Source organism: Epinephelus lanceolatus, chromosome 7, assembly GCF_041903045.1.
Source record: "Epinephelus lanceolatus isolate andai-2023 chromosome 7, ASM4190304v1, whole genome shotgun sequence".
In the NCBI taxonomy this organism is placed as follows: Eukaryota; Metazoa; Chordata; class Actinopteri; order Perciformes; family Serranidae; genus Epinephelus; species Epinephelus lanceolatus.
This window is the reverse complement of record NC_135740.1, coordinates 44,370,126-44,380,014: the sequence shown is the minus strand read 5'-3', so window position 1 is coordinate 44,380,014 and position 9,889 is coordinate 44,370,126. Positions and strand designations below refer to the sequence as shown.

The 9,889-nt window shown below is 39.4% G+C and overlaps 1 protein-coding gene across 2 annotated transcripts; it reads right to left on the bottom strand.

Moving 5' to 3' along the window:
• Positions 1-3,525: 3,525 nt before the first annotated feature.
• On the bottom strand, positions 3,526-8,921 carry ltc4s (leukotriene C4 synthase). Of its 2 annotated transcripts, none has more exons than XM_078169662.1 (5): positions 8,684-8,921; positions 8,105-8,204; positions 5,990-6,060; positions 5,824-5,905; positions 3,526-3,810 (listed from the first exon to the last, which is right to left on the bottom strand). In XM_078169662.1, exons 1-5 carry the CDS (start codon positions 8,739-8,741, stop codon positions 3,753-3,755), a joined length of 369 nt encoding a protein of 122 aa, XP_078025788.1. In that variant the 5' UTR covers positions 8,742-8,921; the 3' UTR covers positions 3,526-3,752. The 2 variants fall into 2 exon arrangements, with proteins under 2 accessions (XP_078025788.1, XP_078025787.1); XM_078169661.1 differs by having other exon boundaries at positions 3,526-3,894; positions 8,684-8,910.
• Positions 8,922-9,889: the final 968 nt, after the last annotated feature.

The window sequence follows — 9,889 nt, the reverse complement described above, 5'->3', positions numbered from 1 at the left end:
AATACCTTAACTTTATCTGAACATCTGAAACAGAACAACAGTTTAGATTTTTGTTCTGACGGCCCCTGAATGCACCATCAGCAGTAACTGATACCTGTTGCTCAGGTGGAGCAGTGGGTGGAGTCAGACTGATGGTCAACAGATCAGGTGACAGCAGCTTTTTGTGTCTGTCATGAGCTCAGACACACAGAAGAAGAAGATGAAGAAGAAGAGAGGAGAAGAAAAGGAAGAACAAGAAGAAGAGGAGGACAAACTCAATTCTGTCTGTAGACGATTAAAAAACGACAAATCTTTACAGACAACAATATGAGTTCAGTTAGTTTGTAATATTGCTTCATCCCTATTATAATATTTTAATCTTTAATCTTTTTTCCTCTTCTCTCTTAGGCCTAATTCATATGTTAATTCAGATGTTTTAATTTATTTTATCTTTTACATTGTACAATTTTAATTGCTGCTTTGTTTGTTTTGTAATTAGTTTACCACTTTGCTGTTGTTGTGGAAGAGGTAGAAGCGTTATTTCATTTCATCTTATTATACTGGATTTGGTTTTATTTTAGTTTATTGTTCCAAAACTACAAAGATAATAACGTTTAAGATATAGGCTACCATTATACCATTTTAGGCTATACCATTTCAATCTGTTGTGCCTTCATCATTGTTTTTAAGATTAAAATATAAATGTTAAAACTAAGCTCTGCTTGATCCTCCACAATTCAATGGTTCAGATAATTTGACTGAAACCATGAAATCCTGTGTAAAACACAATTCAGCAACATCATAGCAGAGGGAGTGCTGCTCTGCTGTGCATCAGCACGGTTGTAATTCACCTATTTCACAAAATGGTGGCCATGACCGAAGTAGGGAGTCCCCAGTTCCGGTCACTACTTTCGTATGCGCCACAGCAATCTTTTGCTGTTTGAACTGCCGCTCTGAAGCCTGGACAGCACATTTTCTCACAGTCACTTTTATCTTTGCCCAAAGTTACAACTGCAGAAGTCATTCTGGTGTCATATGAGTAAAGTAGTGTTGCACAGTATACTGGTATTAATGGTAGACTGCGGTACTTAAACACCACGGTACATATGATACCATCATGTTGGAGTACCGTAGTACTACAGTACCTCACGGCACCACTACTGCGGGATAAGTTCAAAGTCCAGTCACAAGAGGGTGAGTGTCCATGCGCCATCCAATAACGGCGCGCGCTGGCCACCTGGCACTCAACGAGCTGCTGCAGTGGTTTGTTTTCCAGTGACATTTCAGGTATTAGCTGAGCTATTGAGTATCTTTGAGCAGTGAAAGTTATTATTTATTTCTTTTTACTTGTTGGCAGTGATTTGTTTTCCACAGAGCTCTACTGTGCGAGCATTTTACTCGCATTTGCGACTAAAAATAGTTTTGTGCGAGCAAAAGAAATCATTCAGGAGCACGCTGTGCGAGTACAGATTTCAACCAGCAGCAGAAATGAAAGGCGAATCCTGCCGGTTGTGGGTTGAACGGGGGTCACAGACAGGAATACGGCGGAGCAATATGGCCACCACAAGATCGCTTACCGGCGACCGAGCAGGCCGGCTCCAGGTCCAATAATTTCCTCTTCGTTGGTGTCATGACTTACCCTGGAAATCCAGAGTTCTCACGAGAGCACAATTTGAATTTGCTCAGCGAGTCACTCTGTCAATCAGTAATGATGCTCATTACCCATGCCGTTGGAGCCGAGCTGCACCAATCACATCGGTGTATCTGATATAGGCGGGCCAGAGGCGAGCTAAACAGATGACGACAGCGCTGCGACGACGAAGTCCAGAATCAGTCAGTAAACATTGCAAGATGGCTACGGATGAACACCAGCTGTTAGAAACGGCTTTGGCCGCTACAATGAACGAGTTAGACTTGGCTTTTTCTCTAAAAGAGGAACAGAAGACGGCGCTCGAATCTTTCCTTTGCAAGGAGGACATTTTTGCTGTTTTGCCGACCGGATACGGCAAGAGTCTAATCTACCAGTTAGCTCCACTGGTAGCTAAGCGTATACGTCACCCCGTGTATTGTTCTGATTGGTCGTAGTGTTATCCAATTGCATGCAGTGATATTTTCAAATGCATGCTTGGTGCCGCCCCTTGAGTTGGGCCTTTTTGCATTACTCATAGCCAGACCCTAAATCTTTCTAGATTTTAGTCTGGGGCCGTTAATGGCCGTTTTGGTAAGGAACTGGAACCAGGGCGAGAGAGACAGGATCAATGGATTCAATGGATGCGCCTTTCCGTCAAAATAAAAGCACCAAGCTAATAAAAATGCAGTGAAACTTTTTAATTTAAAGAATATGATTTACAAGAAAAGCCCCAAGCCATTAAGTTAATCGATTTTCTTACACCCCTCATCACCCCAAATCGATGGTGCGCCAGAATTTAAAGTTTTACTTTGGTGAATTCCGTATCCACTCTCTAGACCGGAACCAGAATCCAGACAAAATTTAGAGTGAATGGAAACCAGGCTCGTCCCCGTACGTGAAGAGCCTGGTGACGCGAGGCTATCTAGATTTGGTCTGGATTTCCAGGCTACCTATAGTCGGCTAACGATGCTAACTTGGTTGGGGTTTCATGGGTGGTTTGGTTGCACGGGAGCCCACATAAATGCTACACCTGATTGTGGGCGGGACTTCCTCCCCCTGGTTTGTATCATCTAAAAATAAGTTCAGAGAAAAGCTGAATATTGCAGGTTACTTTTAACCACACAATATCTCGCTCTGCAGTGTGCAGACATGTACTGAGTGACAATAAATGAACCTTTGACCTTTAATTTGTCTTTGCTTGTTTTTTTTTAGCTGTGTCTCATAAGGTGTCCTTGAGTGCTTTGAAAGGCGGCTATGAATAAATGTGTTGTTGTTATTATTATTATTATTATTATTATTATTATCAGAATTATTGTGGGCCCACCACATGATCAGAAACTTGACATACATTAACATACACATTACCCAGCAACCATCACTGCATATCTGTATATGACAAAAAATACTAAATAAAATAAAAAAAATATTAATTTACAATTTTAGTAGCTCCTTTGTAGTTATAGAATAATCATATAGTTTTGTTATAGATGACTATTTTACAAATAAAGAAAAAATAAACAAGGCAGAGATGGGTTTATCTATTTTAAGGGCGTATATAGTAAATGGTTTTTAATTTAGTGAGACTTCTTCTTTGAACACAAGCAGATTTCCAAGGTAACAATCACTCATAAGGGCCCAGTCTCCGCCCAACACATTGCTGGAGGGCCATCCTCTCGTGAGTGCAGTAAAAAGTAAAATATTCCCTTCAGTGTTTATCACCATGTTTTGCTGCCACCTTGTGGTGACAAGTGAAGCTGTAACTTCATACTGTACAGTGTGTTTTCTCTTTGTGCTGTTCTTCATCACAGCTGCAAGACTCTTCTTTAACAACCTGTGGGACTTAAGTTACAAAAAAATTAATGTAATGTACATTTTAGAGTTTTGTTTACAGTTTGAAGTGTCACATGACGATCACATGAGTGAATGAACGACTTTATTAAAAGAACATAATAAACAAACCAAACGTCCAGCAGAGAACAAATATTTATCATTATTATTCATTATTGAGGAGAAACACAATAAATTTCCTGTAAAGAGTTTAATATGTTTTTATTATCACAAATTAAAAAAAGAGTTGAATTTCCTCCTGATGTCTGACCTTTGACCCCTGAGAGTTCACACCTCAGAGAACCACAGTTTCCTTTCAGACGACACTGAGGGCAGAGCAGAGCGCCTGCAGCAGGTCCACATCCAGGTAGACTCTGCAGAAGGCGAGGAACACGCCAAGACACGAGAACCCGATCAGAACCCAGAGGACCTTAGCGCTGAGATACAGAGGAGCCAGCCTGAGGAGAGGGACAGGTAATCAATCAATCAATCAATCAATAAATCAATCAATCAATCAATCAATCAAAGTATCTGAAACTAAAGATGAAACCAAATCACAGTTCCATGTATCTGTGTTCTGTATTACCTAAAACATTTAGACAGACAGACAGGTGTTGTTGTCTCCTACAGACAGAGAGACAGACAGACAGACAGACAGGTGTTGTTGTATCCTACAGACAGAGAGACAGACAGACAGACAGACAGACAGACAGGTGTAGGTGTCTCCTACAGACAGACAAGTGTAGTTGTCTCCTACAGACAGAGACAGACAGACAGACAGACAGACAGACAGGTGTAGGTGTCTCCTACAGACAGACAGACAGACAGGTGTAGGTGTCTCCTACAGACAGACAGACAGACAGACAGACAGACAGGTGTAGGTGTCTCCTACAGACAGACAGACAGACAGACAAACAGACAAGTGTAGTTGTCTCCTACAGACAGACAGACAGACAGACAGACAGGTGTAGTTGTCTCCTACAGACAGGCAGACAGACAGACAGACAGGTGTAGGTGTCTCATACAGACAGACAGACAGACAGACAGGTGTAGGTGTCTCCTACAGACAGACAGAGAGACAGACAGGTGTAGGTGTCTCCTACAGACAGACAGACAGACAGACAGACAGACAGACAGAGAGACAGACAGGTGTAGTTGTCTCCTACAGACAGACAGACAGACAGACAGACAGACAGGTGTAGTTGTCTCCTACAGACAGACAGACAGACAGACAGACAGACAGGTGTAGTTGTCTCCTACAGACAGACAGACAGACAGACAGACAGACAGACAGGTGTAGGTGTCTCCTACAGACAGACAGACAGACAGACAGGTGTAGTTGTCTCCTACAGACAGGCAGACAGACAGACAGACAGGTGTAGGTGTCTCATACAGACAGACAGACAGGTGTAGGTGTCTCCTACAGACAGACAGAGAGACAGACAGGTGTAGGTGTCTCCTACAGACAGGCAGACAGACAGACAGACAGGTGTAGGTGTCTCATACAGACAGACAGACAGACAGACAGGTGTAGGTGTCTCCTACAGACAGACAGAGAGACAGACAGGTGTAGGTGTCTCCTACAGACAGACAGACAGACAGACAGACAGGTGTAGTTGTCTCCTACAGACAGACAGACAGAGAGACAGACAGACAGACAGACAGACAGACAGGTGTAGGTGTCTCTTACAGACAGACAGACAGACAGGTGTAGTTGTCTCCTACAGACAGACAGAGAGACAGACAGGTGTAGGTGTCTCCTACAGACAGACAGACAGACAGACAGGTGTAGTTGTCTCCTACAGACAGACAGAGAGACAGACAGACAGACAGACAGACAAGTATAGGTGTCTCCTACAGACAGACAGACAGGTGTAGTTGTCTCCTACAGACAGACAGAGAGACAGACAGGTGTAGGTGTCTCCTATAGACAGAGAGACAGACAGGTGTAGGTGTCTCCTACAGACAGACAGAGAGACAGACAGGTGTAGGTGTCTCCTATAGACAGAGAGACAGACAGGTGTAGGTGTCTCTTACAGACAGACAGATGTAGTTGTCTCCTACAGACAGACAGACAGACAGACAGGTGTAGTTGTCTCCTACAGACAGACAGAGAGACAGACAGGTGTAGGTGTCTCCTATAGACAGAGAGACAGACTGGTGTAGGTGTCTCTTACAGACAGACAGACAGGTGTAGTTGTCTCCTACAGACAGACAGAGAGACAGACAGGTGTAGGTGTCTCCTATAGACAGAGAGACAGACAGGTGTAGGTGTCTCTTACAGACAGACAGACAGGTGTAGTTGTCTCCTACAGACAGACAGAGAGACAGACAGGTGTAGGTGTCTCCTATAGACAGAGAGACAGACAGGTGTAGGTGTGTCTTACCGTCCCTGTGCAGACTGTGAGTATCCATGAAAGTATCTGAAGCGTGCGTACAGATAGAGCAGCCCACAGACTGAAGACACACCTGCAACACAGACAGAGACATGAGCTGAAGACTCTGTGTGTGTGTGTGTGTGTGTGTGTGTGTGTGTGTGTGTGAGATGGTCACCTTGGCTGAAGAAGACTCCAGACGTCCACAGGACGGTGATGAAGATGGGGAAATACTCTGAACAGTTGGCTCTGACACACAGAAGGAGACAGGAGTTCATGTGTTCATTCAGAGTGAAGTGGTGAGGAAGACGTTCTCACAGGGAGCAACAGTTCTCAGGTATTTGTACTAGTATTTCCATTTTATGTTACTTTATATTTTTACTTCACTGCATTTATTGACACCTATATTTACTTTTTACATTAAAAACAATGACATATATGAATATGATATGATGCAGTATTAATACTACTAATGTACTCAGTAATACACAAATTATTAAAATACTCTGACATGAATTTATTGGTGATAAAAACAGAAAATATAATCGTATATAATAATAAAACACTTTGGACAGAGACCCTTTCATACTGAATACTTTTACTTTTGATACTTTTTTTGGTATTTTGCTCAAAATACTTTTACTTGTGTAACATTTTAAATGTAGGACTTTTACTTGTAGTGGAGTATTTTAGAACAAAGTATTTCTACTTTTTCTGAATTAAATCTGATTACTTCTTCCACTACTTAACAGCAACAGCAAACAGAGGTTGTTATAATAATATAATAATAATTTATTATCATTACTAAGAATATAATTAAATAAATGCAACCAACAAAAGTGAATTTTTATTATTATTATTATTAGTCATAATAATAATAACAATACACATTATATATATATATATATATATATATATATACAATTATTGTTTTATTATTAAATTATTATTATCATTATTAAAAATATTATAATATTATTAAATAAATACATTAAATAAAATGAAATAAAATATTTTATATACATATATACACACACACACACATATATATATATATATATATAATATGTTATATTAAAATATAAATATATATAATTAATATATAATTATTATTTTATTATAATTATTATTATTATTTATTAAATATATCAAATTAAATAATAATAATACACATTATATATATATATATATATATATATATATATATACAATTATTGTTTTATTACTTAATTATTATTATTATTATCATTATTAAAAATATTATTAAATAAATATTATTAAATGCATATACAATAAAATGAAATAAAATATTTTATATACATATATACACATATATAATATATTAAAATATAAATATATATAATTCATATAGAATTATTATTCTATTACTATTATTTATTAAATATATCAAATTAAATACAATAATAATAATAATAATCATAATAATAATGATGAGTAAGTGAAATCCAAAGCATAGGATATAACACAAGCTAAAATAATTTAAACACTTACAACAAACATCACCAGTGAGAAGATAAAGTGATTTTTATGGGGAAAAAATTAAACTAATAATCTAAATACATATATATTGGCACTGTAAAATGAAAATATGTAAATATGTCTCTAAATATTAAAATTTGTTTCCTGAGTTCAGAATCATTTTGGTCATTTTCTATATTAACATCAGAGAGAGAGGACAGTTTATGATAAAACAATACGTCTCCAGTCTCTTTTTATCATATTAAACCAGATCAGTCCGTCTGCTCTGATTAAACTATTCTGATTTAAAGTCCACAAAGTAATTTTCAAAACAGCAAAAAAGAGGAAACTTGAACGTCCAGTTTCATGATGCGTATTTGACGTCATGTCAGGTGGCTGAACCCCGGTTAACTGACAGAAATGTAATCAGTGACATTTTTAATGATCAGTTTCTTTGTTTAATCTCGTTTAACGTCAAATATTTAAGTTCCAGCTTTTCTCAGTGTGAAGATTGGAAGCTTTTCTTCTTCTATTGTTTTTTTTTAAACTCTAATATTTGAGTGTTTCACTGTAGCTGTGGAAACATGACACGGACACCATGTCCTTGTTTTCTGACACCATGAGTCTCCGTCCTCTCCTGCAGGGTCCAAGATAAAAGTCTGGCTCCAAGTGGGTCAAATATTTGATTATTATATCACACACACACACACACACACACACACACACTCTGGGCTAAACTGTAGTTGAGTTAGTTTTGTTACTGAGCTGCAGATTTTAATGAACTGTGGAAAAATAAATTCAGAACAAAACTGACTGAGCTCTGAAGACCCTCTCAAACTCTGGCGGTCCAGTGGTGGCGGGCGGAGACACCGAGTACTTCCTCCTGGCGTAGATCACCTGCAGAGAGAAATAGGCTGCACACACACACACACACACAGAAACAGGTTAAGTCCATCTACAGTATCAAATATCTAACTTCTCTCTATGTGCTTCAAAGTGTTATAAATCATATCTGATGTTTGTGTGTGTCAGACGTGGCTGATTAAACTCAGCAGCTGTGTGTTCAGATCAAAGGTCAGTGTGTTTGTAGTAAATGCAAAGTTGATTCATAAAAAGAGCTCATTGCTCATACGACAAAATGGAAGCAGAGAAAAGCTGAAGGCAGACGGGCTGATTATAAGAACACAAAAAAATACTAAAATAATTTAAAAAATAAAAATCAATTGGAAAAAAATAAAATCAATTAAATAAGACAAATTCAAACACTGTGAGCATCATTTAAAAGCACGTATGGGTTAGGACAGTTTGAAATACAACCAGCCTCCAGTCATCTCCCTCCACATTAAACCAGTCCACCCAGTCTCCTCTCACATTTCCCAGCATGCCCTCTTACCTTGCTCCAGGATGCCCAGCACGGTCACAGCACCGAGGCCGACTGCGTCCTCCGACATCTCTGCAGCGGGATGGCGAGTCAGAGCGACAGGCAGGAGGCAGACACACACTCACACACACACACACACACCTGAGCACTGAAACACAGTCTGAGGGTACAGGCAGGTAACACTGGCAGAGAGCACACCTGCAGGGGGGCGGGGCAAAGACTGACAGTTAGCCAGGTGAGTGACCAGCCCACACAGGTGAGGTGGATGTTTCTGGACAAAGAATTTCTGCTTTTAAACTTTAATAAAAGTTCTTGGATCAAAAATATTTAGTTGAAATCTTTTGTTAGAGACAACAAAGTAGATACTGTTGAAAGTCCAGTGTGTAGGATTTAGAGGGATGCATTAAATATTATATATATAATAAATGTTTAATATAATTGTATAAAATGTATTTAAGTCACCTAAAAAAAAATCAATATCAGTTTAAGTGTTTGCCACATTGAGAGAATTTTATTGTCAGACACTGATTTCCAACAGGAAAATTAAGCCGTTGTATCTCTCTCTTCACAACCAGACTCCATTGAGAAAAACAGTGATTTTACATTGCTGAACACAGGAGCTGCTGGTCGACTGCTGCCTCCATCAGCCAGTTAGTTTCTGTTATTGTTAGTTTGGTGAATCCAAATGAACCCTTTAAACACCAAAGTCACACAATGACATAAACTGACTGACCGACTGAAGCAGCAGTAGACCAGCAGCTCCTGTGTTCAGAGAGCTTAAATCACTGGTTTTGTCAATGGAGTCTGGTGACTCTGACGAGAGCAGAGATGGGGAACTGAAGCCGTTAACTGCTTTTCCGTTGGAACAGACGGTCTGATGGAAAGGTGAAGTGGGGAAAATACTCTCATTATGGTGTCCACTTGAACGGACATTGATTTTTTTTTTTAGGTGTTTAAAATACATTTTGTGTCCGACCCCTCCACAGCAGATGTCTCAGCCTCCATGTTGGACTCTGGTCTGCTGACATCAGCTGCAGTGGTTCTCAGATGGTGTGTCATGTGATAACCACACATTATTATTGCAATATTCAACTGGGTCTATACAAAAAGTTAGGGATGATTTTTTTTAATCGACTGTATCAGTATCCGTGACGCCAGGGATCAACACGCCCAGAATGCACCGAATCCTGACTCCTGTCCCCGTGGGTGGTGGGCCCA

Bases quoted from the DNA above. Each gene is read 5' to 3' on its own strand.
- ltc4s (XM_078169661.1), bottom strand. From the start codon at position 8,741: ATGTCGGAGGACGCAGTCGGCCTCGGTGCTGTGACCGTGCTGGGCATC. The intron at 6,061-8,104 runs GTCAGTTTTGTT...TCTGTGTGTCAG, and splicing joins GAGAGGGTCTTCAGAGCTCA to AGCCAACTGTTCAGAGTATT. The intron at 3,895-5,823 runs GTAAGACACACC...CCCTCTCCTCAG, and splicing joins TCACAGTCTGCACAGGGACG to GCTGGCTCCTCTGTATCTCA.